This window comes from Phragmites australis, chromosome 5, assembly GCF_958298935.1.
Source record: "Phragmites australis chromosome 5, lpPhrAust1.1, whole genome shotgun sequence".
Taxonomy (NCBI): domain Eukaryota; kingdom Viridiplantae; phylum Streptophyta; class Magnoliopsida; order Poales; family Poaceae; genus Phragmites; species Phragmites australis.
Window position 1 is genome coordinate 42472591 of NC_084925.1, and position 27154 is coordinate 42499744.

The 27154-nt window shown below is 43.8% G+C and overlaps 3 protein-coding genes across 4 annotated transcripts; 2 read left to right on the forward strand and 1 right to left on the reverse strand.

Annotated features, from left to right (window-relative positions):
• Nucleotides 1-9289: 9289 nt before the first annotated feature.
• LOC133919794 (transcription factor TCP14-like) lies at nucleotides 9290-11482 on the forward strand. The gene has a single exon (XM_062364300.1). The coding sequence runs from the start codon at nucleotides 9903-9905 to the stop codon at nucleotides 11082-11084; it is 1182 nt and encodes a 393-aa protein (XP_062220284.1). The 5' UTR covers nucleotides 9290-9902; the 3' UTR covers nucleotides 11085-11482.
• Nucleotides 11483-18804: 7322 nt separating this feature from the next.
• LOC133919796 (HVA22-like protein a) lies at nucleotides 18805-21967 on the forward strand. The gene is made up of 6 exons (XM_062364303.1): nucleotides 18805-19047; nucleotides 19864-19890; nucleotides 19990-20112; nucleotides 20396-20636; nucleotides 21436-21587; nucleotides 21721-21967. The coding sequence occupies exons 1-5, from the start codon at nucleotides 18986-18988 to the stop codon at nucleotides 21559-21561; spliced, it is 579 nt and encodes a 192-aa protein (XP_062220287.1). The 5' UTR covers nucleotides 18805-18985; the 3' UTR covers nucleotides 21562-21587; nucleotides 21721-21967.
• A 912-nt stretch (nucleotides 21968-22879) lies between these two features.
• LOC133919795 (AP2-like ethylene-responsive transcription factor AIL1) lies at nucleotides 22880-26558 on the reverse strand. 2 transcript variants are annotated; one of them, XM_062364301.1, is made up of 9 exons: nucleotides 26142-26558; nucleotides 25370-26009; nucleotides 25141-25223; nucleotides 24134-24142; nucleotides 23962-24050; nucleotides 23803-23876; nucleotides 23679-23729; nucleotides 23492-23568; nucleotides 22880-23401 (listed from the first exon to the last, which is right to left on the reverse strand). In XM_062364301.1, the coding sequence occupies exons 2-9, from the start codon at nucleotides 25939-25941 to the stop codon at nucleotides 23244-23246; spliced, it is 1113 nt and encodes a 370-aa protein (XP_062220285.1). In that variant the 5' UTR covers nucleotides 25942-26009; nucleotides 26142-26558; the 3' UTR covers nucleotides 22880-23243. The 2 variants fall into 2 exon arrangements, with proteins under 2 accessions (XP_062220285.1, XP_062220286.1); XM_062364302.1 differs by lacking the exon at nucleotides 24134-24142.
• Between the last annotated feature and the right edge of the window lie 596 nt (nucleotides 26559-27154).

A 27154-nucleotide genomic window follows, 5' to 3' on the forward strand; every position in this document is an offset into this window, starting at 1 on the left:
TGGGAAATAGAGAGAGCTGAGGAAATGACTAAAATACCCTTCATGCCTTATGTTGCATCCCCTTGGGATCAAATCCTCATTCCTCTTCCTCCCTAACCCTAAATCGAGGGGTGCACGGTGTTGACTTGGAGAGGCAAGGCAGCGCATACGTGGTGCTAGGGATGAAGCACGGCTCTGGCACTGCTCCTAGGTGTCGTGCGTCTTGGAGAGGCGGGGGCGGCGGAAGGCTCCTGCGTTGTTCCTAGGCGGCACGCACATGGAGAGGCAGGGCGGCGGGTGGCTCTTGGACAACTGTGCATGCAATGTGTGATGCGAGCGGGCATGAGCCACGTGGGTGGGGTGTGCGTGGCAGGGTTTGCAAAATACAAATAGAATTAAAGCTGTATTAATTGGATTTCATGTTTTGAGAAACAAAGTTAACCTAATCCAATATGTGCTAACTTGGATTTCAGCAGGTCTCATATAATTTCAGGGTCATTAATGCCAAGTACATGTGAGGTCATAAATGCCTTTTGCGCGCTGAAAATCTCTGACTTAACATCGATAACCGTTTTTCACATAGTATGGACAATGAGAGTACTCAATCTGAAAAAAAATAGAGGCAATACTGCAAAGTGAAAAAAAAAACTAGGGAAAACAAGCAATTAAAAATCAAAGTTAGGGCAAATATGCAAATAAGCCCCCAACAGAATCACCAGCTGGTCATATTTGGTATTTTTAATGATTCAATATAGACTAAAAAAAGGAGAGAGAAACATTTTCAATGCAAAGGTGCCGATTCTTTTGGTGGTTTTTATCTACCCATGGCTACATCTCTACCCACTATCACAGAAACAGTTAAAGCAAACAGAGTGCCACAAACGTTTTATTAGGAACCGCCAGTAACAAAATAGCCACAGACGGTTGCTAGGACAGATGAGTTGATAACATCCCTACCGTCTGGGTGTGCCAACATCCACAGACAGATTTTACAAATCTGTATGTGTCTCTCGGATAACTACAGATGAGTTTTAAGAAAAACCGTATGTAACTTTGTTACAGATGGTTCCTTTTAAAACCCATTTGTGTCTTTGTGGTAGTCACAGACGATTGAAAATGACAAATCGTTTGGACTTAATGGTCGTCTTTATGATGGTGAACATATAGAAGGTTCATTGTAATAATTGTCTATGCCCCTGAATTATTGGTCTTAACCCTCTGGCACGAGTTTTTCAGATAGGGGTACACGTGAGTCTTCAGATAGTGTGTTAAGCTTCCCCTACAAGGCAAATTCTTTGGAGCTATCTATGAGCGCACAAGCTTCCTCTGTTGGAATAACTAGAGGTTGGTATTTTCCTTCTTTAGCTCCAAATTGGTAGCATGATTCATAGAACCATTGCATCCAAATATTTGAGCTTCTATTCAACTCTGCAGCGCGAGCTTCCTCTGCAGGGTGATTTGCTTGGAACTTCCTCTGCAGCACGAGCTTCCTCTGTTGGAATTCATAGAGGTTAGAATTTACTTTCTTTAGCTCGACAGAACCATAACTTTAAAATATTTGAGCTTGTATTCAAGCTTATGTTAAAAATACATCTCTTGTCCTTTTCTTGTTCAAGACCATTATATTGTCTCTAAAATTTGCACTTAAAACAGTTCTTTAGGTTAAAAATTCAATAACGGTTAACTTTTGGAAATTGCATATGGTCGACCGAAGTTGTATGTATCTAAAGAACCGTACTTGTGATGAGGTCCTTGATGGTATATCTAGGTTCATGCATGTTGACGAGGCAGATATCTTGAACAAGAATGGAAAATTTGTGTCCTGTCTATGCATTGGTTATAGAAATGAGAGAAAGTTTCAGAGGCACGAAATATACATGCACATTTGATTATGCGTGGATTCACACTAAACTATACATGTTGGACCAAGCATGCAAAAGAAGCTGTGAATGACCCTGATGGCGATATGCATGAAGGAGTGCCTGAGTGTGATGTGTATGAAGTTATTAGACAGAGGAACGTCGATGAGATTGTTGATGACTTTACGGACCAAGGTGATTATATTCTTGAAAATCTGGAGCAGATGGTCCGCAATGCCAAGGGCAATGATGAATACAATGATAGAGAGTTTGCTAGATTTCAATAATTTGTGTGGCAGCTAAAGGAACCTTTATACCCAGGCTGTGAGGAGCAATACGCGTTGCTGCATGTAGTGCTCCTACTTTTGAAATTGAAGGCAAGAAATGTGTAGTCTAATAAGAGTTTCACTACCTTGTTATGGTTGTTAGTAGCATTACTTCCCAACAGGAATCTGCTAGCCACATCTACGTATGAAGCAAAGAAGTGATATTTTTTCTGTATTTAGCCTGCCTCCCTCAACTGCACCCATCTCTCATTTCTCACTCTCCCAGAAACCGCTCTCAAGGGGTAGTGGCGGTCTAAGTGGAGCGGTGGTCCCTGGCCATCTCCACTATGGCCGCCTCTACTCCTCATACCCGGCTTCAACACCACTCAAACAATTTTCTCACCGTAGCCACTGTTCACCGAGGTCGACGTCTGCCGTGCCTGCCATCTCCCGAGCCAACGCGTGCCTTCCCTATCTCCTCATTCCTCTCCCCACAGTCTCCTCTCACCATGTCCTCATCTCTTCTCACGGTCCTCCGAGCTAGTAACCACCCAACGTATGTTTGCTAAGCCCGCCATCTCCCGAGCCGTGCCTTCTCCGTCTCCTCATCTCATCTCTCCATGTCTCCACTATGCGAATGTTGTGTGAAGATAGGTGTGGTAATAGATAGATCTAAAGGAACGGGAAAAGGCACAGTCGCTTCAAGCTAAGTTTGAGTGCTAAAGATTGTGTTTTTGCCATTCGTTTAGACTTACTATTATCACTCTCATATATTAAATTCAGTTAGAATGTCTGAAGAGCGCGCAAGATGTATAACGGATGGGGTAGTACTACTATATCGGGAGCTCTTTGACATGGAAATGTCTGAAGAGCTCTTGGTACAGCAGCTTCCCAACATCTGTTTCTATTTTTAGAATTAGGTATAAAATACTATACCTTGAACATTTCGGTATGGGGTGTTTGTCTTTAAGTTTAACATCAAACCTAAGACAGATCCTCATGCTGAAGAGTTTATGGTAGATTATTTTTTGCACATCTGAAAAGATTATCATTGCTGCTTCATGCCTTGAACCGGCAGTAATAGTAGGGTTATCACTGTCGGTTCAAGGTTTAAACTGGCAGTGATGATATTTTCTGTAGTAGTGTATGCTGCACTGTGAAATCTTATCGATGCGTAAGTTCTCTTAGATTATAATTAATTCATTTGAGATTCTTTTCCTCTTGTATCACTTAAATTTATATTGTTCTTGCATGTATATAGAGTTTTCGATGCATACATCCATCTCAAACGAGATCCATAGCCAAAAGAAGCAACCAAACCGAACCATTCCTTCAAATACCTGGTATAGTAAAATCTTTTAAATATGTTTTATTGTTACTATGTGTCCTACTAACTTTACACAAATATATTTCTATACTTTTTAGTACTACCATCAACTACTGGGCAACACATATGGTTTCTACGCTGCCCACCACATACAACACATTATTGACATAAGCAGTCATGAAGATCCCAAGGTCATACATCATCACTTTTAGGTCAATCTTGATCTAAACATGCTCATTATTTACATATTTTCCCTATTGATAAACTTTCAGATTGTCAACAACTACACTGTCAACTGCAACACTTGTTGAAATCCGACGATGGTTCGCTCTTTTCTTAATTTCTCGAGTAATAAACACAAAAGGGGAGTTTCATTCAGATTGGTGATATATTTGATGTGTATGCTACATTGTGGAATTAATTTGTTAATGAGTTATGTATATGTGTGGAAAAGTGTTATACATTGTGTAACTTTGATAATAAATTCTGTTTAATTTTGTGCTATGTGATTGTCATATATATCTACTATATTAATTGCCTATATATGTGGTTCATAATGTTCTGAGATTGTAATATGCCCAGATGGCTGCCTAGGAGTAAAACTGGTGCTGGGAGGGTTTAGGAACACACAGACGGTTTTTACACCAATATGTCTGAAATATTTACATACAAACGGTTCTTAAAGTAATACGTTTGTGAAATTTGACCTGAAAGGTAGTCTGTGTCATATGACACAGAAAAATTATTTACGAACTCCATCTCAAACCATAAGCCAGACATAGACGTCTGTAATCCCCATCTGAAACTATCTCAAAGACACAGACGTTTCTAAAAAAAAAAACCAATCTATGTATACACACATAGACATTTACTACAGTAAATTCGTTTGTGATATTACAAACGCAGTTGTTAATCAGACCTGTTTGTTTGTACCTATATTACAGATGGAGTGATACTCGTCTGTGATAAACCTGAAAACACAGACACTTTCACACGGATAGAAATAAAACCCGTCTATAATAAGGTTTAATAACCGCCTGTGATAACTCATTCTGAGATAGTGTCCATCCATCTTCCCATCACTGATCTTGTGATCTTGTGATGTATATTGTTGGAATAAATAGTGTTGATAGGAAGGTGAGTGGAGAATTAGGCCCACTCAAGAGACTGGTCGGAGGAAAAAGATGGGGATTTAGCAGGGCTCTTGGTTAGGGCCCTAAGGGAAGTAAAAAAAAAAAGAAGTTGCAATTGTTTTATGTCATTAAACGGTATGATGTTGCTGGAAGTTGGTCAGAGAGGTACTTAAATCATTTGCAACAAGGAAGACAGAAGGGAACACATAGAGGCCTTAATTTATCGAACTAAAGATTGGACTAATTACCCAAATTAAGCATTAAAATTATATGATAAAACACTCTTGATGAACTGGATTTGGGTTTGTCCAAATGCACATAATGGTTTAATTTGGAAATGGACAAGGACTTATCAGGAGTCACTTGCTGCATGTCCAGTCAATATAAATAAGTCAGTCACTACAAGGAAATTGAGCTTTTGCCATGGCAAAAAATCATTGCAATAGGGTTAAAATCGTTGCAATATACATATCACAACAGCTTCAAAATCATTGCCAGCCGTTGCAAGTAGTAGCTTGCTCTAAAGTTTTTGTAACATTTTTTGTTTTGTTGTAATAATTGCTTATGTTACTATAAAATCAACATGGCAATAGGCTGCATTTACAATGTCTATTATCGTGGCAATAAAAATAAAATCATGGCAATAAAGTCACTATTGCAATGATATTAGTTTGTGGCAATAAAATCATTGTAAATTAAAATTATGACAATTTTATGGTTGGTTTTGTCGCTATGAACAGGAGTCAAATCTGAGACCTTGTAGTTGTGCACGAAATGCTTTACCGCACCAAAGCAATTATTTATGTATAGAATGCAGATAATATTATTTTGACCTCTCTTAAAAGTGGGAATGCATAGAAAATGTGGCTATAGTTAAATTGTGGCAATGGTACTTTTATATTGCAACAATTCTTCACTCATGGCAATAACAAATCTATATTGCAACCAATTCATGAAGTATGCCATATTAATAAATCGTTGCTTTATAAAAGTTCTTATTACCACAACAAAATAAAGTGTGGCAATAAAAATGATATATTGCCACAAAACAAAAACTATCACAACAATTTTAAATTGTGGCAAAATAATCAACTTAATGCAACGATATATTTTTCTGTTGCAATATATAGCAAACTCTTGCAGCGAAAATTGAAAATATGGCAACACTAGAAATTCATAACAATTTAGTCAACTTATTGCCATGAAATTTCTAATCGTGGCAATATCAGCAATATATTGCCACAAGTCAATGTTGTTGTTATATGTTTCGTGGCAAAAGCTTATTTTTCTTATAGTGAGTTTCCATGATTTCATCAGACAGATAAATTAAAATAATATTCAAGTGCTAACAATCTTTCGATCTCGCGAGCATAACTATCATTTAGTGACACAAATGTGTATATACAAATGGGATACATCTAAAATTTAGTTGTCTGAAAACATATTCTTTCTCAATTGTTGGAACAAGATCTCTTATCACCTCCAAACTCTAAACTCTCCTCCCTTCTCACCACCAACATCCCTCTCCCACCACCCTCCGCTCCTCTCCATGTGCTTCATCCTATCACATTCTCACTGTTAGTGAGGTATGCCACAGATCAATGTGACTCATGATGTGCAAGATAGTGCCATAGCCGCAATAGCCTCCATCATTTTCCTCTCTCCACGCCTCGCCGCAAACAATATTTCTTCCCCATCTCTAACATACTACCACCAAATCCACAGTACATGTCGCCTTCCTCATTGAACCGGTCACTGTCTCGCACGTATGCTAGTCCTCACTCAGTATCCTCCATCAATCTAGCACAGTGGTGCCACCGCTGAGCACCACCTCATCGGGGAAGAAAATTTTATAAGACCCTCGCGCGAAAGACTCTCATGAGACTTTGATCCACGCCATGCCTCCTCTGATCCAATGGCTGACGCGTGTGCAAGAGAGAGAACAAGAGACACGTGTCACACAAGAAGAGCAGGCCTTTCAAAAAGTTGGGTCTTATATAATTTCCTTCCGTTCAGCGGTCACTACATATCTGCCTATTGTCGTTCCTCCACCATATGTACCTTCCTTTATGTCAAGGACCTGATGAAATCTGACCCTAAAATCTGAACGGATATCCTAACATGAGCCTTAATCCGGTGTGTGGCAGGATGATAGCGTGAGAGGACAAGGTGGAGCACGCACAAACCTCATCGTCATTCAAAGGAGTGGAAATTTGGATGAGATCGATCTATAAAATTTTGAAGCAAACCGGTTATAGCAAAAGCGATATAGATCATAGATGTAATACAACATGAACATTTAGTACCACACTTCTAATCCACAATTAGCTATGCAATATATCATACATGTTACGCCAAATTGTTGCATTTTCAATTTAACCTGAAGTGAGAACGAAAGCATTAAAGCTGTATAGTATATACATTCGTAGAACCCTTGTACATACAACCAGTGGCAGATATTCCGCACCGGGGGGGGGGGGGTCTTGAGCCCCCCTACTATGCAGCTCGGCCGACGGGCGTGGGGCACCCCTGCGCAGCTGCAATGGAAGCTGGGACCTGTGCCTCGGATCGTCGAAGAAGAAGAAGCCGGAAGCTCGTCGGCGGGTGGCAGCGCGTGTGGGGGTCGTGGGGAGTTCGGGCTTCAGCGCTTGGCAGCTCTAATTAGTAGAGCGGCGACCGGCTGGGAGCTTGACTTGCTTGCTTGGTTGGATGTGTGTATGAGTGTATCACTATATCAGTGTATAGAAATTGACTTGTTGTTTGATGCCTTGATTGGATGTCAATCCAATAGATAATAATTTGAAACTTATGCTTACAAAAGAGAAATAAGTCACTGTTCTTATAGGCATTCCCAAAGCTTAAATGTATAGCAGCGCCATAAACTTTTCTCTTCTAATATTCATCATCATTTGAAACTAGAAAGAAATTTTTATATCGTTATTTTACAGTGTTTGCGTACAGATCTCTCCCCTCATGAAGATTCAAGAATATTAGGCGCAATTAGTGGTATGCTCTTTTCTTGATGTGTTTTGTATTTTTACCACTATGCTTATGTAAAGCATTGTTTTGAAGTTTGAACTATACGAATATTTGCTTAGCTTGTTGAGCCCAAGCTAGCCCCACTAAAACTCTATGCTGGATCCATCACTACATACGACGATCTGGGCTTGATGCGAATTTTGGATTAAAAATATATTACCACAATATCAAGAACCATAGCTTTACATACATGCTTTTTATTATTGCCTTTTATGTAGTACTGTTTCAGTTTATCCAACTCCTAGTCTAAGTAGAGTATACGAAAATAGGATCCTCTGCAGTAAAGGAGTCACTATAGAGGATCTACAGTAGCGGCAAATCTCGGCTCTCCGATCGGCAATCAATTGCTACAGTAAAATGCTTTGTACAAAACCCTCCGCAAAGTTCATCAAAATGTTGTAGCAACAGTAATTAATGATTGCTTAATGCAGTTTATTGTAGCATCAAGCTCGTTTTACTGTGCGACCAGTGATCATCTACACTAATCCATTAATGTAGAGGATCCCAATCCGAGTATATGACATATGCAAGGCAATAGGGGATGCTTGTGTGCACCAGGTCCATGGCAGCAGAAACTAGGGCACCTCGAATTCTAAGGCTGGCAAACAAAGGAGGGAGCAAAAGCTATTACAAAAGGCAATACAATGATTACTTGTTGTGTTGAGCTGGCCCTACTTTGTTATCTCTTTGTTTGCTGTTGTTGTTCCCATGATTTTCCTAAACATATTCTTTGATGATCAACGTTCATTTTTATAGAAGATATATAGTACTCTGAGTACACAATTTATTTAAGCACAACATACTGAAACAGATACCCCAAATCACTAAATATAAAAATGGAACAACATGACGGCTACTGGGACACAAAAGGTTTCCAGGATCAAGAAAAGAATAACCATGTTGGTAGCAATTCTTCCTTGTGTACAGCGTGCAGTGAAGTGCATTCTTTGAGAATTGAATGATAAAGAGCACCGCACGTGGAGTCTGAGCCACTGACTGCCTCTTCACAGCTTAAAGATTTTCCTTATGCCCAAAAAACAGATCGGAGCAGAAAAAGAAAAGAAACACATTTCAAACAGCAAAGGGAGGAAAAAATTAGGGAGATTGGGGTGTTCTCAAAAGCAGCCAATCCACAAAGGCAGCATTGCTTTCCATCCCACCAGATACTAGTGGAGTTAATCCACACAGCATAACCCTGCTCCATGAGAGAGAGAGCGCGCTATAGTGTTGTGCTATTCTTTTGCTGGTTAAGTGAGAGATTCGTCTGTTAGCATCAGGAGAACATACCACGTTACGTTCTGCCACAGTACTGATGCACACTGTGCATGTGATTAGCTCGCGACCGGGCGGGCTCGCGTCTCGGGACAATTTCAATAGTTAAGTTAACTGTTAGTTTTTATTTTATAAATACGAAGATAAGAAAAAGTGGGTAGAGTATAGATAAGAACTAGCGGTTAGTTTTTATTTTATAGATGTGAAAATAAAATCTTGAAGATCTTTTTTTATTAAAAGATAGCTCTAAATACGAAGTAGATTCTACCTCAACACCATACTAAAATTAAAAATAATATAATTTATATAAATTTTAAGAAATATACTTTAATAGTTAAAGTTAACATATAATCATTGAAGCTGCCCTTTCATCCTCTGGCTCATCAGTCTCCTTCCGTGTACCCTCGTGTAGCAGACTACTAGTGGTCACTTTCTCTCTCTTTCTCCAGATTCTCTCTCTCCTCTCCTCTCTCCGAGCACCAAGAATCCATTTAATCCGTCCATCTCTCTCCTCAAGCCCTACAAAGTACACCATCCTCTTCCGCCTCCCCCCTCTCTCCCCTGGCTTCCTAGCTAGGGTCATCTGCTCGTGCTCCTCTTCTCTCTCTAAAATCACAGATGAACCATACCAAATAGGCCATAAAATAGTGTGTGATCTCCCACACGCACGCACAAACACAAGCTCGCCACCCACCTTCCATCATCCATCTCTTCTCTCTCATCATATCATATGAGGAAGGATTCTTTCCAACCTGCAAAATCTTTCCCTGATTGCCAGTTCTCTCTCTCTTTCTCTCTCTTTCTCTCTCTCTCTCTCTCGCTCTCGCTCTCTCTCTCTCTCTCTCTCTAGCACCACCGCTACATCACACCTAACCTTCTCGAGCTAGACCCACAGGAAGAAGAGGTTTTGGAGTCATCAAATCCATTCCACTCTCTTCCAAACAACCACTTCATTTACCCAGCCAAAAAATATACACAACAAGATATATACTTATATCTGTGTATATATACCATGGCCTAATTGACCATGGACGTCGCCGGAGACGGCGGAGGCGGCCGCCGCCCCAACTTCCCCTTGCAGCTCCTTGAGAAGAAGGAGGAGCAGCCGTGCTCCAGCTCGGCTGCGGTGGGCGCCTCAACGGGCGGCAACGGGAATGGATCGGGGGAGGGCGGCGGGGCCGGAGGCGAGGTGCAGGTGCGGAAGGCGGCGCCCAAGCGGAGCTCAACCAAGGACCGGCACACCAAAGTGGAAGGCAGGGGGCGGCGCATCCGGATGCCGGCGCTGTGTGCGGCGCGGGTGTTCCAGCTGACGCGAGAGCTGGGGCACAAGACGGACGGCGAGACCATCGAGTGGCTGCTGCAGCAGGCCGAGCCGGCGGTGATCGCGGCCACTGGCACCGGCACCATCCCGGCCAACTTCACCTCCCTCAACATCTCCCTCCGCTCCTCGGGCTCCTCGTTCTCCGCCCCAGCTCACCTCCGCGCCGCCTTGCCCAACCCCGCCGCAGCCGCTCGGTTCGGCCGTGCTGACGCGTGGGACCGGGTTGTCGGCCTTGGGTTCCCTTCGGAGGGCCTCGCGTCGTCGTCGTCGTCGCCGTCCCCATTGTTGCTTAACTTCCACTCGGGCAGTGTCGGTCTTGACGTGCAGCCGTCTCCGTCTGCTGCCGCGGCGGCCGCCGACATCTCAAGGAAGCGGCGGTGGGAACAAGAGATGCAGCAACAACAACAACAGCAATATCAGCAGCAGATGGCGGGGTACACGCAGAGCCAAATGCCGACCACTGTGTGGATGGTGCCGAGCAACAACACGCAGGGTGGGGTGCCTTCCGGCGGTGGCAGCGGCGTTGGCAGTGGCGAGTCTATTTGGACGTTCCCGCAGATGGGCAGCGCCGCAGCCGCGGCTGCTGTGTACCGGGGGAGCGTGCCGAGCGGGCTACATTTTATGAACTTCCCTGCACCGATGGCGCTGCTTCCGGGGCAGCAGCTGGGGCTCGGCCCCGTGGGAAGCGGCGGCGGCGGCGGCGGCGGCGGAGGTGTAGGAGGCGAAGGGCACATGGGGATCCTCGCCGCCCTCAATGCGTACCGGCTACATGCGGCGACGGATTCCGGGGCAGGTCAGGGCGGAGGTGGTGGAGGAGGGTCTGGCCAGCAGCAACACGGTGGCGGGCGCGGCGAGCGGCATGAGAGCATGAGCACCAGCGACTCGTAGGACGGGTCTCCGAGGATCGCATGCATGGACTGGTGTGGCTTTGATCTGTTCTTTGTTTTGGTTTCATTTTTTACTTTTTTGTGGTTTCCTTCCTCTCCTCCTAGCTAGACACTCTTGCAAGGATTGCACGTAGCTGCATTCCATGGCATGCGATAGGATCGGTCATCCTACGCAAGCTGTGTGCTTGTGAGTGAGAGAGCGAGGCATGTCATGGGAAGAAGAGGGATGTCATGGGAAGAGGAGGGAAACGCAGCAGCAGAGAGATTGTTCATTTTGTTCTTTAGTTTTAGGGTTTGATCAAATGCGAGCAGAAGAGATTTTTTATCAAGCATGGCAATCATATGCCGTGATGGTTCATTTTTTTTCAACCAAGTGCCAGTTAGTTCTAGCTCCCATGTTCTAGTTCAACTCTACTCGAGCATTCCATTTTGCATACTTGAGTTCCTTGATTAATCTGTCATTTTTTACTAGTAACAAACATGGAGTGTTTCATCAACTACTGCTAGGTTTTGTCTATCCGTTTTCTCGATCCCATGCCATCTTAAATCAGTCTGATCATGAAATAAAAATGTGTAACAGAGGTTGTTGGGTGCGTATACAAACTAAACATGTCCCAAAACTAGCCATTAGCCATGAGGACGGTAGACTATCGATGCAGAAAATGGGTATAGGCGACGAGGCAGTCAAGTCCAGTCCAGCAGCGCGGGCGTAGGTTTTTGTCATCTGATGAGCGAACAATCTGCAGGGCAGCCAAGCTAGCAACCAACCAACCGGTAGCGAGGACCACAACCACAGACGGAGAAACCGATAAAGAAAGAGGGCGCGAGTAGCAGCGAGACTGCGAGACAGTAGATCGAGTCGTAGCATGGCAAGCGCGCAGAGACCGGCCCGCGCGAGTCGAGTCCACGGCTGTGAGATTCACGTTAAAGATAAGCGAGGGTCATCTAGTGAGACTGCACGAAGATGTATATAATTTATTTCCGTCAACAGTGCGGACGAGACGACGCCGGACGCCCGACCGCTGCGTGCGCACTGTATTTTTTTATTGGATCCGTGAATGATTTCACACGCGCGCGCGCGCGTCTCTCCGGCCCGCTCGCACCAACCGCGCCATGCAACGCCAGGCTCAACGGCACGGAGCCTTGTGCGGCTACAGCGGCAGCGAACACAAGGCACCGAGACGAGCAGGCGGGGCATTGATGGCTGGCCATGTCGCCGTCTCGCTCCCACGTCGGCGCGCCCAGCCCTTTCAGTCCCTGGCCTCATCTCGACTCAACCCATCCCCTGCTTTGCATGCGCGCGCTGTCAGTAAGGTCGACCACGACGACCAGCCAATCTACTCATCCATATAAAGGAGGCCAGGAAGGCAGGGGCAGGGGCAGGGTCGCGCGTGTACATGGTCCTGCGCTCTCAGGGTTGCCGTCTTGGCCGATGATGCTTGGACGTGGTTTTTAATTGCATGTGCCTGCCCTTTCCATATCGATGTGTCGTGCTTGTTTTTCCTCCTGCTCTTGCTGCTGCTGCCGGGGGCTACGTAGCTGGTTGGTGGTTGCCACTATATATGCCGCTATGGATGGATGTCTGTGCCTACCTGCGCACGTCGTGTGATCTGAAAATTCTGGGTTCTCGAGGACGGGTTCTTCGGATGGATGGGTGGCCGGTGTGTGCGGTGTGCCTCGTCCCGTTTGTATAGCTGTTGGTGCACCTCACGGCATGTAGAGCTGCGTGTGCGCCCGATCGATCGCTGACAGATGAGCTGTAGCTGCATATGACCTTGTCGCGATGATCTGCGGCTTGGAGCGGACGACGGCCTCTGAGCGTCTGATAAGACCGTCGTGTTACTGGCAATTAAGTGGGGTGTACTAACTGCACGTAAGTGTGCAGTGTTGATTAACGTTCTGGGCTCATGCGTCAGTGATGTGAGGCACGATTAGCTATAGCTGCATAGGACCCTGTCGCGCTTACTTTTAACTAGATCAGAGCGGTTTTTGAATAACCTCTCTCTAAGCAGCAGGTTTGGCCGCTGCTAAGTGGCGCCACACGTGAGTGGGCTGTGTTACTGCTCTGGTCACGCGTGTCACTGAGTGGTGAGGCATGATAAGGTAGCTAGCCAGACTGCGGTCAGCACAGCGTCCAGCTGCCGAGTACAGTAGGAAAAGATGAGGGCCGGGGAGGAGGATGAAGCCAGCACCGTGCTGGAGGAGCTGTCGGTTGTTCTCTGTGCCTTATTGGAGCCGTCACATGTTGAGCTGATTGGGTGCATTGAGTAACAGCAGCAGCTCCGACCCTAAACGCATGTGCACTTGTCCTGTTTGGACTTTGCTTCGAGCTCTCTGATCATGCACCACTGTTCTTTTCCTTGCGGCGAGCTCTCTGATCATGCACCACTGTTCTTTTCCTATTAGCCTTGTCTACCTTACGAGAGAGAGAGAGAGAGAGAGAGAGAGAGAGAGAGAGAGAGAGAGAGAGAGAGAGAGAGCAGTACTGCAGGCCGGTTCACAAGTAGGGAAACATATGTTTTTGGTGGACGCAAAGCCAATGCAAGTCATTTCAAAGTTCAAACTCCTTCCCGTGTGTATCTAGTTGTCTCCGGCCGGTCTGCTGGCTTTATCACTCTGTTGCCCACTTCAAAAGTATAAGGTAAACAAGGCGATGAATAAAAAAGGAGAAAAGTTTATGCACAAATTAGTCATCTTCTGTATAACTGTTCAGTTGTTCATGATTAATAGGGGCATGCGAAAACATTTAGTAGTGCATGCATGCGCCATCAGTGGAACCTGCTTACCTCATCACCTCGTCATTTTACTGCAATCTACTATATACTGCCTACATGTAATTTAGCAAGTAGATACAGTATGAATAGTTTAGCTTATTGATGAGGGCTAAGCTTTTGAAGCGAGTTCTCATTTTGACTTCGCTTTTGTCAGGGCTGCGAGCAATTTTCTTTTAAAAAGATAGTTGTATGCGTGCATGTCGAGGTGGCAGCAAAATTACAAGGAATTCATAGGGATCATGATCAGTGTAAAAGTAGTGCACTAATTCATCGCATTGCATCGGTTTCTTCACTAGCTGCTAGACCCCCTCTTTTTTCCCCATCTCTTGCATAATTTCTTCGCAGGAGGAATCTGCTCTGCTGCTGCCATGGCTTGTAACTGGAGGACCTCCTCCTCTCTTTATCACTTTATGGCTGGAAGCAGTCTTCGACCTCAAAACAGCAGCTTTTGCGTGATCAGATTTTGAGCATACCGTAGTGTGTGTGATGCATATTACTTGCCTTTTCGCAGTGCATGCTTATAATTCTTTTGCTCCCCTCCCTGACTCTAGTCCTTTTTCAGAAAGGTTTTTATGTCTCAACTTTCATCCTCGCCAGTCGCGCTGCTGCCCTCGATCTCTTTTCTGCTCCTCGAGATCGACTGCACCATGATTTACGTTTGATGGACCGATGATCGATGGTTTGCTGCTCAATGGTCATTGCAGAATTCTACTTCAACCCATCATTTCAGTCCCATTTTGTTTCAGACTTTGTATGTGAAAGAATGCTGGCACATATGACGGATAACTAAATGTTTAATGAATAATGAAAATTTGCAATATTGCTTGCCGTCGTTCTTCAAAAAAAAAATTGCAATATTAATAATGGTGCCAAAAAGGATGGAATCAGGGATTCTTATATGCAGTAGTTAGGTGTACTTTAAATTAGACTGTAACTCTTGTCCATGCTGGATGCTGGCTTCATTCTAACATTCCTAGACGGGTTTGTCTTCCTCTAGGTCATTATAATGAGATTAGAAGGCTCTAACGGTTTTAAATCAGGTTTCAGTGGTCCATGCTGCTTTGACGTTTAGTGCGGTTGATACTATACAAATAGAGGCTTAAATTACGTGAAGAATATTAGGACGCATGCACTCATACCCAGCGAAAAGAATCTTTGACCCCTGCTGGAGAGAATATATATATTTGCCATTTGCAACTGATGACCATGCAGAAGATGTTCGTTCAAAATCATGCGGTAGATAGAATATGGTTGCTAAATATATGTAGGTAAAATTATTAATATAACTAACCCATGTAAAAGAACAACCGCAGTACCTTTAATTCTTACTTTGAGAAGCAGTACACTTCCTTTCTACAACCAAATTAAGTCCATCGGTCGAAGTCGTTCTTTCTTGAACTGAATGCGCGCTTTGATTTGATTTCTCTCTCGAAAAGAAAGGGAAAAAACTGCAAGTTTTGTACAAGGCAGTTGAATTCAGTAAAAACAAGTACTAAATCTGAGCCAAGTGAACCAGATGTTTTTCAATTGTGAAGATAATGGCTCGAACTAAAGCTTCCCTTTCCATGAAAATGAATCATTACCCCCCAGGTCATCAATGTCCTTAATCCACTTTTTAAAAGAAGAAAACAGGGCTAGCTAATCCAGCTGGATCAACAATAAGTGGACGTAACCTTTTTGCTAACACCCCAGCTTAATCAGTCCTTTATGAATTATATTGGCCTCTTGCACATACATACATACATACATACAGGAAGCCATATATATATTGAAAAGTAGGCGCATGCATACGCCAATTTTAGTATATTGCATCAATATATACATGCATCAACATATACATAAAACTTTAGATATAGTGCCAGTAAATTAACGCAACTATGCAGCATGAACGATACTACAGCATGGGTCAAGCGGTCACAAATTAAGACGGAAAAGCTTGATCGGTCGTGCTGGGTCGTACGCACGTCGCGCGCGGACTTAACAAAAGCGGCATGATTACCCCGCGCCCCTTTGCTGAGTTTGGAACACGATGATGAGCGAGGAAAGCAAAAGACGGATGCATGGTTTGTGCCGCCCTGGCGCGCGCGCGCGATCAATCAAATCGATCTCGATCGATCGAGCTAGCTACCAGCTGGTATGCATGCACGGCCGAGGAGAGGCCGTTCCTTACATCCATGCACCTACCCCCACCCCACAGGTTGACCGTGGTTTACCTGTCGTATGCATTTTTTTGCTCAACCATGTTGCGAAAGACCAAAAAAAAAAACTTAGGAAAGAAAGGCAGGCGTTGGGAGGTGTTGGATAGGCATACCTGTCGATCAATCCATACAGTATGTTTGCGATTTAATTAAGCACGGGCCGATGGACGGATGCACGGGTCACGATCAGCATACATAATCTACGTGCATAGTATAGGCGTCACTCAGTCACATCGATCGAGATCACGCATACAACCACGGGAGGGAGGTTAGCCAGAGACGTCGCGATCGATCCAACCAGGGAGCTTAGCCTTATAGCTAGGCGGCATGCACGCATCATGGTCACGGCGAAGGCCAACAGCGACAGGGCAGCTGGGGACTGGGGCCTGGCGCGAAGCATGAGGCCATCGGCAGATCTGGCGAACGGTTCACGGACGGGAGGACCGCCCTGCGCTGCCGTGCTCGCGCGCTTGTCCTCTAGATCTCCTCCCGCCCGGCACGCATGCGCGCATCATTCCGTCCGCGCTGCTGCTACCTGGGGATTGGGACTCGGCCATCGTTCGTGTCCGGCCCGCCTCGGAGTTCGTCCGACCGATCCACCGCGCGCTTCGTACGTGCCCGGCCGGGGGACGAGTTGTTGGGCCTCAGCGAGCTCCCGTGAGAAACCCCGCTTTTGTTGCGGCCCGCGGGGGCCGGTGGCTTTCGCTGGATCGATCCTGCGAATCCCCTTTTGTTCGATGACGTTGGGAAAAACTGGCCGTCGCTGGTGCCGGGTCAACGTGTTGGGCCAGGAGATCGTGTAGTTTATATTTTTTTAATAAATAAAGTATAACTTTTGGTCACTATGGCAATAGCATGTCAATGATACATTTTTTTTTCAAATAGAAGGAGAACATAGATTCATTCCAGTGCGTCAAGCTCGAACCTCGGTCGCCGACGTGGGAGGGGGCTCTAGGCATCCACTCGGCTCAATCATACCATCACCCAAGCATTCGGTCGATCACCTCACTACTTGTCATCATGGAAAGAAGCTACCGCCAGTGTCCTCAATGGTGGGCGGAGTGGAGCCACTACGAAATACCTTAAAGTCCCTCTCTGCCTCCACACCGAACGCCTCGCCACACTCTTGATGGCAAATCTGCATCTTGACTATTGAATAGGAGTCACCACACGTATGGTGTTGCTTGCTCTCTTTGATGCACCTTCACGCACGACTTTATTTGTTTACTTATATACGTATCCAAAAATGAATCAAATATGAGAATCGAGTACGCCACAAGATCTAGGGTGGGGAGGGACACCTACACGCATCGTTCGGGAGCGTGAGTAACAAATACCTGTCACATTCATACACAGGGCACGCCGTGGAGGAGGAGCGACGGAAGTCACCATAACCATCCACTCGTTGTTGTCGCGTCACCATCCGCGACTGAACCCACCTCCGTTGTTACCGGATGAGGCCGACGAGTTGCGCTCAGTGTAAATTCAGTTCAAGCTAATTTGCCTTAACTCTTGTTTCATTTGGGCCTTCTCGCATAAGCCCTGTGTCCCTCTTCCTCCTTCTTCATGGGTTTCCAGGTTCATCTCGCTCATTGGCTCTGTCCTCCTGTCGCTCGATCTCATTTGCTCTCTGGATGCTTCTATTTTTGTGAGGCTTCATGTACGTCTGTAGCGACTCTTGTAGCGTTCCTCTACGTGCCTCCCTGCGTTTCATGCTTAGGATGCTAATTGTTGTGTCTATGTTTTCCTCTTTGGTTGGTTTCCTCTTATGTATCATGCACTTGTCTATTTTGTTTCTTGCTGCTTGGCTCTTTGTGTGTGCTGCTTTCGCTTGTTTAGTGTACTTGCCTCTTTGTCTGAATGGTCAGCCTATTTGTAGCTTGAGTGTTGTTTTCCTTGTCCGGATGCTCCTCACCTTTTATGTTTCTTCTTTTAGTGTGAGATTTATGGTTGGATGTTTTCTTGGGATGGTGCATTGCGCTATTACGGCTTCTTGTAGTTTCCCAACTTCTTGTTCTTGTCTGATTATGGATGTGTCCTTTGCGGGCGACCTTGTTGTGATACAAGAGGCGTCGTGTCAATTCGTGCGAATGAACCTCTCTCATTTTTTTTTATTCTTTTGCTATCTATTTTTTTCTTCTTTTCTTCCAAAGGATTCTAGTCCCTCGTACCGTGTACAAGATTTCGGACAAAAATATGAACATGTAAAATAAGAAAAAGGATAAATTTCAATTTAAACAATTACTTACATAATGAGAAAAAAGATAAATTACTTGTCTTTTCTTCTCATCTTACTGGTCATAGTTTGGTCCGAAAATTTGTTGAGCGCTAGATGGTAACATCATCTGCACCATAAATTTATTTTAGAAATTTCTATAATTATTTTAATTGTGTTTTGAAGGTTGAGAGTATTGAAACGCGATACTTTTATGTTTTTTACCCTTCGCCCCTTGAATGGGCTGGAAGTTCTTTGTGCACACGGAACAGGCGGGAGGAGCCTATTTTTTATAAATTTCTAAAATGATCGTATAGTTTTATAAATTTTTAAATTAAAAATATATAAATAAAAAAAGGTCAGAGGGACGCCGAAGGGGTTGTTTCGCGGATACCAATCCCATACTCTTCATGGGCCGGGCCACCCATCGGTCTAGTACCATTGTGAGCCCCCAGAACAGTAAGCCACGCTCTGACACCGGGCCCGGGACCCTGGCCCACGCGTCGGCTGAGAGAGGAAAGAGAAAACACTCATCGAAACACTCGTCAGTCGTCACGTCAGGTCCACGAAGCAAACGAAGACAATGAGTGGGTTGGCGAAAGTGTGAAGAAAACAAAAGGCGGCTTCGCAGGTTTGCGGTTGTGTTGAGCGGATCAGCTCAAGTTGGCTCTCGCATTTCTCCTCGGATTTGCGGTTTTGTTGAGCGGAGTGCGGAATGGGGGGCGGATCCGGATCTTTCCTCAAGGTCTTGGTGAATAACTTGGATGTTCTTGTCGGGTATGCCTTCCTGATCTGATTCCTCTCTCGAATGTTCATGGCCTGCTTATCTCTGCGTTTCTGGTACGATTCGTGTGTTGTGCTGCTATTTCATTCGAGGTGCGGCGTTCATGGTGTTCTGTTAAGTGACCTAGACGAAGCTTGCTTAAAACATTGCGTGATTTGTGGGCTGCGGTGCTAGGAATGGTTGGGTTCAGGGTTTTTCGTCCAGCAGAGATCGTTCATTCCAGTAGTATTAGTAAATGTCCCATGCGGCGAGTGAAGCTACCAAAAGACCTGCATTTGGTCTTGGAGGGCGAGTGTTAATTTTTCGGAAAAAAGGTTAATTATGTCCATCCTTGAACATGATTCTGTGAAAAGTTGGAGGGGCGCGTAAGATTTGACAAAAGGATCAACCATATGATGCTGACATCAAGTTAGCTATGCTGATGTTTGTTTCCTTTTAGATTGGGGATCTTTGTTGATGGCTTACCTAGCCACGATTATGGGTTTTTAAGCTATTAGATCTTATGATTTTACATTGTCTAAAAAAGCTCTTACGATTTTACAACTTTTACTGAACTTACTGGTATCTTCAATTGCATATCAGTATCATAATCAGGATAGCTTCTCCTTATAGAACATGATAATACATAACCATATGATATCCAGAGAATTTGGCTAACTGGTGGTTGTTGTATTTGATAGCCTTTTAACTGCGGTTAGCTTTCTTTCTGTTAGTAGTGACACTTAGGCGTAATGATGGTGCTGTACGTTGCTAAATGCTTCTGCTGCAATTTGAAGAAATTTTAATCCTCTATATGTTTTTCTTTGCAGGCCTGTAGTTTCACTTGCTTATCCTCTGTAAGTTAATGCGTTTGCTTTTTAGAAAACAATTAGACGCTAACATCCATCCATTTCATGGTAACTATTTTTGTCTTTCCTGATTGGACATTTTCACAGATATGCCTCTGTTAGAGCAATCGAAACAAAATCTGCTGTAGACGATCAGCAATGGCTCACATACTGGGTGTTGTACTCATTTATCACTCTATTTGAGCTCACCTTTGCTCCAATACTCGAATGGTAAAAGACACTTCAGTTTTTCAAAACTTTGTTCATTTTTTTCATCTTACCTTTAGTCTAGTGTGATTAGATATTGGAACTATGGTGTTCAGCTGTGAAATATTTATTGTGATTTTTTAGAGCATTCGTAAAATGTCTATAAACAATAGTACCATGTTATACCTAATGAATTTCTTTGCTATTAACCTTCTCTGGTTTAGCCCTGCACTTCTTGATTCGTTGTCATCTCATGATTTGGCAGATAAGATGAATGGATATGCTTACTACAGGCTCATGTTTGCAGGCTCCCTTTCTGGTCTTATGCAAAACTGTTTTTCAATTGCTGGTTGGTATTGCCACAATTCAATGGCGCTGCACATGTGTATGAGAACTTTGTCAGGCCAATGATTGTGAATCAGCAAGTTGTAAACATCTGGTATATTCCAAAGAAGGATGATTCAGGTAGGCCTGATGATGTAATTTCAGCTGCACAGAGATACATTGAGCAAAATGGATCAAAAGCATTTGAGAATCTTGTTAACAAGGTATTACCTATTTCCTCGTAAAGTTTACTACTCTTGTTTGTGAAAATGGTGACCACTTGCCAACAGTTCGTTTGTGCATTGAGAACCACAGCAAAGTGCCTCTACAGTGATGCCGCGTCACTGATTAATGATAATGCAGTGTGATTTCTGTTATGCAGACCACAGAGTTTCAATTTCCAAGTGTCAATTTCTTGTATAAAAGATGGCATTAGTGATTTCCCACATTGTTAGGGCCTTTATACCTTAATAAAAGGCCTATTATCAAAGTAAGCTTTAAGACAGGACTAAGCTAGATTGCTTCTACGCTTTTTCTTGCAGAAACTCTCTTAAGAGTTCTATACAGCAAAGGTGAGGCCAAAGTGGGGGTGACTGTTAGAGTTTGACAAACTTCTGGTGCTCTTATGAGCTAGGTTCACCCACACATCTTTTAGGCATCATACAGTAAGTTGGCTTGTTGAACCTAACACAAAACTGAATAAGTTGGCTTATGAAAATCAAAGGGACACAAGCCCTTAGCAGACATTCTTTTATCCCGTTACCCAAAAAGTGGAAACATCACATTGCCTTCTTTAGAATCACAAGGCTATCGCACATTCTAGTCTCATTTCTATCGCAAAAATTGTATGACATACAGCGTGTTGCCTTAGTTTCTTTTCTGTTTTGCAGCTAGCGTCCTTTTTTCTTGTTTTACTCCAAGGAATACTTTCTTTCAACGACAGATCCTGCATTCTCCATTTAATTCTGATAAAAAGAGAGATCCAAATTAAGGGATCCTATGCACACTTTTTCACCCGTGCAGTTTAAGAGTTCAAACACAAGACGCTCAATACTGGAGGAGGTAGAAGTTGAAAGGAGAGCCAGGGCTGAACGAGAATCTGAAGCAAGGGACGTGAATCCTTTCTTCAATCAAGATTTCCGACACTAGGCAACCCTTTCGTTTTCACTCTCCAGGTGAGCATAGCCACAAATTGTATGCCCACCTGCATTATTGCCGTTTCTTTCAGTGTACTATATTAGTTGGGGCCTTTGCAAAATAAACACTAACCGCCTTTTTCTGGTTATGATTATTGGGAACTCAATGCAGGAACTTGAGGGAAGATGTCAACTTTAGGATTGCATATTGCACCTGCTGAATCAGTAATATTATGTAGCTGCACAACAATGAATTGTTTGTAAATGTCTAGGTTTGAAACTCCTGTTCATGTCATGGATCTTTCATGTTACTGAAGATTAAGTATCTATGCTGCTGAACTGTAGATCGTGTTTCGTGGTCGCATGTAGGTTTGTTTATGATCTAGGAAAAACTGAAAAGGTTGGTTTTTATTCGACTCCCTCGTCCGATATACGTGCAAATCATGTGCCGTGTAAGGTTGACAAAAAATCAGAGTGGTTTGAGGCCACAAGTGAGCGCATTGTGCAGAGCATAAGTGATCAGTCAGGATCCAATGTTGTATATTTCCAACACTGACAAGTGACTCAAGTCTACCAAACGAAACATGCCAGAAGTTCACATGAGGCCACGACGTCGCGTCACTCAATCCGTGATCTCGTGCCTGCGAGCTCCGGTTCGGTGCCTACTTCGTACGCAGGACATTACAGGCGGCGCTCCCCTCCCTTCACACGGACCACGCTTCGCCCGATCCCATCTTGCCGGTGGTCCGCAACAGCCGTTGCCACGCGCTTTTGCCGACGTCCTAGGACGCTCCCGAGTCCACGGCCGCGCGTACGCAGAATGCCACCGCCGCCGCCGCTGCTGCTGCTGCTTTGCCGTGCGCACGCACAGCGGCCGCGCTTGTCAACAACCCCAACGCCCACCGGCACAAGTACTTCGTGCAGCGTGCCATCCTGGTTTTTCGTAAGCACAAGTTATGTGTGCTGCCAGGATTAGAACTCATTGGCTGCTGCAGATATCAGTGTTTCAGTACTAGTATTTCCGAGACTGGAACGGAGAAGCCTCACCTGCTGCACTGAACAGAAGATGAGTTGCAGTTCGAGAATAGTGATTGCTCCTGACATGACATCCAGGATCGGGAGAGGCGTCCTGTACTTCTGTACAAGAATCTGATTCTGGGATACGCTTCTGTTCTGGGAAATGGTACTTGTCGGCGCATCCAGATCCGGAAGAAACTTTTCATGATGTGCCTGTTGAAGTGTCAACAGCCGCTGAAGGGCAGTAAACATAAATACAGAACGGATGTAAATGCAGCTATAAATTGCTTGAGAACCAAGTAGTAGCAAGCATGGATACCAAAGGTAAAATGCATTCCCTCAAATCATACTTCGAGCCAACTCAACGATGAGACCTGGGAACGTTCAATCTGACAAAATGAAGGTATTAAACAGAATATAAATGAACATTGACTTGGTAACGTTTCCAGTAAAATCTATCCTACAAACCCTATGATACATGCTCAAAATCTTGTTGATGCGATTTTTTGCTAGTTGGTTTTAGTCCTCTCTGTCGAATCACTGTCATCTTAACACTTACAAAGCAGGAACTATTGACAAACTGCATCCAGTTCTTCTGTCTGTATGTACCACTAAGCTCCAAATATGCCTGGCCAAATCTGCTCAATAGACACCGCCACTTCATCAAAGTCCAAGTTATTATTCTGGCTTCGATGCGAGCAGCCTCAAGCCTTCCCCTTCTATACAATGCATACCCTTGTCCATATAGTTGCTTCGGTCAAAGTTGGTCACAGCATTTTTGCCACGTATCTCAATGGCAGCAATATCATAAGCTTCTGCAGCTTCTTCCTCAGTTTCTAGTTCAAAACAAGAGAAAAATCATCAGTAAACTGAATTCAAATAGTTTTTCAAAAGTATGTATAAAGCAAAATTCATGTGTAGCATACTGAATGTTCCAAGGTAAATGTCTCTAGTTCCAGCAACCAGTCCTATGCGCGCTTGCCATCTCCCATCTTTCTGCCTTCTATCATAGGACAACATTTTAACTTAGTCCAATAATTCTATTGATGAAAAAAAAGGTAACCCTTTGAAGTTTCAAAAAGCTGAACAAAACAGAAAAAAAAGAGAGGTAACCTTGTCACTCCTCTATAAATAGAAGCCCCTCTTGAAAAACAACTACTTCTCCTGCAAAATAAACAAATTATTGCAGTAGCCATTTCTCTAATCAATGATACAAATGGTAATATTGATGGCATACCTTCTCAAATATGTCACACATTCCTCTCGAGACAAGTCCCTTATGTCCTCCAGTTCCTTTTCATATACTGAAACCTGGAATAATGCTGATACATATAAGATCATCATGTAATTGAACATAGTATCACACTGAAAACAAAGACAAAGGGAAAGAACTTGCCGGAAAGTTCAATTTAGTGTTTTGACCCCAGTATTTTAGAGCTGCAACATCATAAGCCCTGGCAGCTTTTTCCTCTGTATCATAACTTCCTGCAAGGTAGGAAATTTGGGGGAAATAATCAAACTTTAAACACAAGAACTAAGAAGAAGAGAGGTGAATTAGCAATAGTTACCTAGATAAACTGAAGCACCGCCACATGAGAACACCATTGCAAGAAATTATTAGTAACAAGTCACAAACAAATAAATACACATCACTACAGAAAGGAATGATAACAAAGCTATAGGACCACAAATACAAAGAGTTACTATGAGATAGGTTAAGCCACCTTAAGTGAAATTATGAAACACACATGATCATTTTGAAAAAGAAAAATAAAGAAAGGTCCTAAGCAACATTTATATAATACATGTAGGAAAGCTTCCCTCCTAGGCCTTACGGAAGGTCAAAATCCAAAATTATATGTCAAATGAAAAGCGCTCAATGCATAATGCTTTTACCTCATGTCATATGAACAACTAGGAATGTAATAAAGGATGCAACTAATTTTGTCGTTCCGACTCATTGGTTACTTCTACTAAAGGACAATATATATTAAGAGTATACAGTTAGAAACTGGGATTAACTGATGTTCAAAGGGTGACAAAATGTGAGATCAACTAGGCGCATCACATAATTTTTGCCACTTGCAAGTAAACATACGCCGTCTCAAAGTAAGTGAACCAACCAGACAGGGAACAGAAACACCTCAAAGTGCAAATAGGGAGCTTGGACAAATAATAGAGTTATATGATACAAAGAAAGAATAACTTCATTGCTGACTGACAGTGAAACAAACATTTATCAGTACCCTTTTGGAAGAGCATAGTTCGTGCTTGATGAAAAGTGGCCTGGAATGTGCTATACAAAATCTGTGCCTCTTCTAGAGCTAGAAATAATTCTAGCTGTATTCTCTCACTGCCATGGTCCATATTTACTCAGACACTCGCACAATGATGGATATACGATAGAAGACATATCGTGCCAAATATCTATCTCACACGGAAACATATTGTCTTTTCATGGCCATGTTTCTGTAACTGCTAATGTCGTAAAATTAATTTTCAGTAACAAAAGTGGTAACAGTTCGAGCTTAAACGTCTCGTACTACCCATTAGACAGTTAAAAATAAATGCATACCTTGTTTCCCTTTTCTTCTCCGTCCTTCTACTCTGCAAGAACTGTCCCACAAATGAGCTTCATACTTCCCACTCCATCTATGCCTGCACAAGTTAACGTATTTTAGCAAGTCTGTCCCAGTAGGCTTCAAGCAGAAAAGATACATTTAGTTAAGATATCAAGGCGACAAATGAATCACATTTTTGCACTTAGCTGCTACATATTACAAGGACACCCCCATCAAGCTCACCTGGTCACACCATGGAAACTCGATGATCGGGAGCCAGCAGATCGCACCGCAGTCATTCCAGCAGAAGCACCAACGGCACCCTTCTCTTCTCTATACCCTGCAACTGTCACAGGATTAATAGAGTCACCAACTTCATCTGCAGGTTCATCCTTCTTAACAATGCTGAGGACTTGAACTCTCTCGTCCTCATCACCACAATCAGCACGCCCTTCATTTCCCACCAGAGTAACCAAAGCAGCCCTCCCGACAGGGTTCTCAGCATCTGCACGGCTTTCAACTTCACCTTCGTAGTCGACTTGCTCACGCTTCGGCAACTTCTTCTGATGAGCGCCACTGGACTCCTCTGCCTTCCCGGTGCTTAAATCCCTGGTTCCTGACACCACTGCACCGTGCGTCTCACCATTTTCCTGAGTGCTAATCACCTCCACAGCAACTGCTGGCACCGTATTCAGATTGATAGAATGGCTCCTCCCCATCTTCCCCTCATCCCCCGATTCTCCCGCAGCCTCCTCCTCCCACAGAGAACCCACCATTTGCTTCCCAAGGTTAACCCCTACCTCCGATTCCCCCATCTAATACGGGAACCAAAAACTACTCCCAGAACCCTAACTATCTATCTACCTCCCTATTCACAAACTATCTGCAAGAAAGTGGGTGAAAAAACATTACAAACAAAAATATCACAGAGTCCGATCCAAAGACCATAGAACAAACTATGAAGTCACCTAAATCTGCAAGAATCGGAGAAAGCATGAACAAACCATGAACGAACCTTAAGCCGCCACCCGCAGGGATTGCCGGGACGCCTCCGAACGATTCAACCCTAGCAGCGTGGGTATTTAACACCCGTGAGGCAACAAAATTGGAAATTTCACGAGGCAATCGGCCATCGACTATCGAGGCAGGAAATTAATACGGGCGAATGGCGGCGAATTGGGCAGGCAGCGACGAGCACCAGCGGGGGGAGGCGGCTTCGTGGAGAGCGATGCGAGAAACAACAAAATTTCTTGGGCGAACCGAGACAGAGAGAAAAATCGCAAGATAATCTCCTCTTGCTCTGGTGGATTTATCTGATCAACGCGGCAGGGTACAGTCGGATTGCTAAGCGCACCTGCAGTACCGTCGCTGCTGTTGAGGACGCAAGGGAATAGGTAATTAAGGCGTGTGTAGTAATTCGGTGCTGGGGTTTACTGGTGCCTAGCTAAGAGTACGTTCTTTGCAACTAAAAGATAAATAGTATTTCGTTTTGTTTATTTGTTACTAGTTTTTCACTTTAGCAATTTTAATATATAATTTTTTTTGAAAAAACATAAGATCAATACTACTATATTAAAATATAGATATGTTATAAGAACATCGTCAAACAAATATATCGAAAATATACTGTAGTTTGATTTTAGATTCAATAAAAGATTATCACCAAGTTTTTAATTTTTATTTACTTTTATTAATAAAAGAGATCTCATATCCGTCGTAATAAGATGAGAATACTGAAGGATGAAGATAAATAATAAAAATAAATAAATTATTTAAATTTTATGTGTTTTTATTAAATAGGGAGAGAATATAGATGAATGAGGCTCGAATCCACTTGTGTTTTATACCGTGGAAAACTAGAGGGATTGCTTCGTGCGCGACGCCCTCGTGATGTGTGCCAGGCTGTGGAGGGGCAGCCCGTGCAATGGGACTGCTGTGCAGAGGAACCGCACAACGCCGTGGGAACGTGGACGGTTCAGATGTCGTTTGCGGTTCCCGCCGCCGATCTGCGCCGTTCGTTCTGCACCT

Excerpts from the sequence above, each read along its gene's own strand:
- LOC133919795 (XM_062364301.1), bottom strand. The coding sequence starts at position 25,941 with ATGGGGGAATCGGAGGTAGGGGTTAACCTTGGGAAGCAAATGGTGGGT. Across the intron at positions 25,224-25,369 it reads AGTTTCCATGGTGTGACCAG|GCATAGATGGAGTGGGAAGT; the intron begins GTGAGCTTGATG and ends TAACTTGTGCAG. Across the intron at positions 23,877-23,961 it reads ACACTAAATTGAACTTTCCG|GTTTCAGTATATGAAAAGGA; the intron begins GCAAGTTCTTTC and ends GCATTATTCCAG.
- LOC133919796 (XM_062364303.1), top strand. The coding sequence starts at position 18,986 with ATGGGGGGCGGATCCGGATCTTTCCTCAAGGTCTTGGTGAATAACTTG. Across the intron at positions 19,048-19,863 it reads AACTTGGATGTTCTTGTCGG|GCCTGTAGTTTCACTTGCTT; the intron begins GTATGCCTTCCT and ends TTTTCTTTGCAG. Across the intron at positions 19,891-19,989 it reads GTTTCACTTGCTTATCCTCT|ATATGCCTCTGTTAGAGCAA; the intron begins GTAAGTTAATGC and ends ACATTTTCACAG.
- LOC133919794 (XM_062364300.1), top strand. The coding sequence starts at position 9,903 with ATGGACGTCGCCGGAGACGGCGGAGGCGGCCGCCGCCCCAACTTCCCC.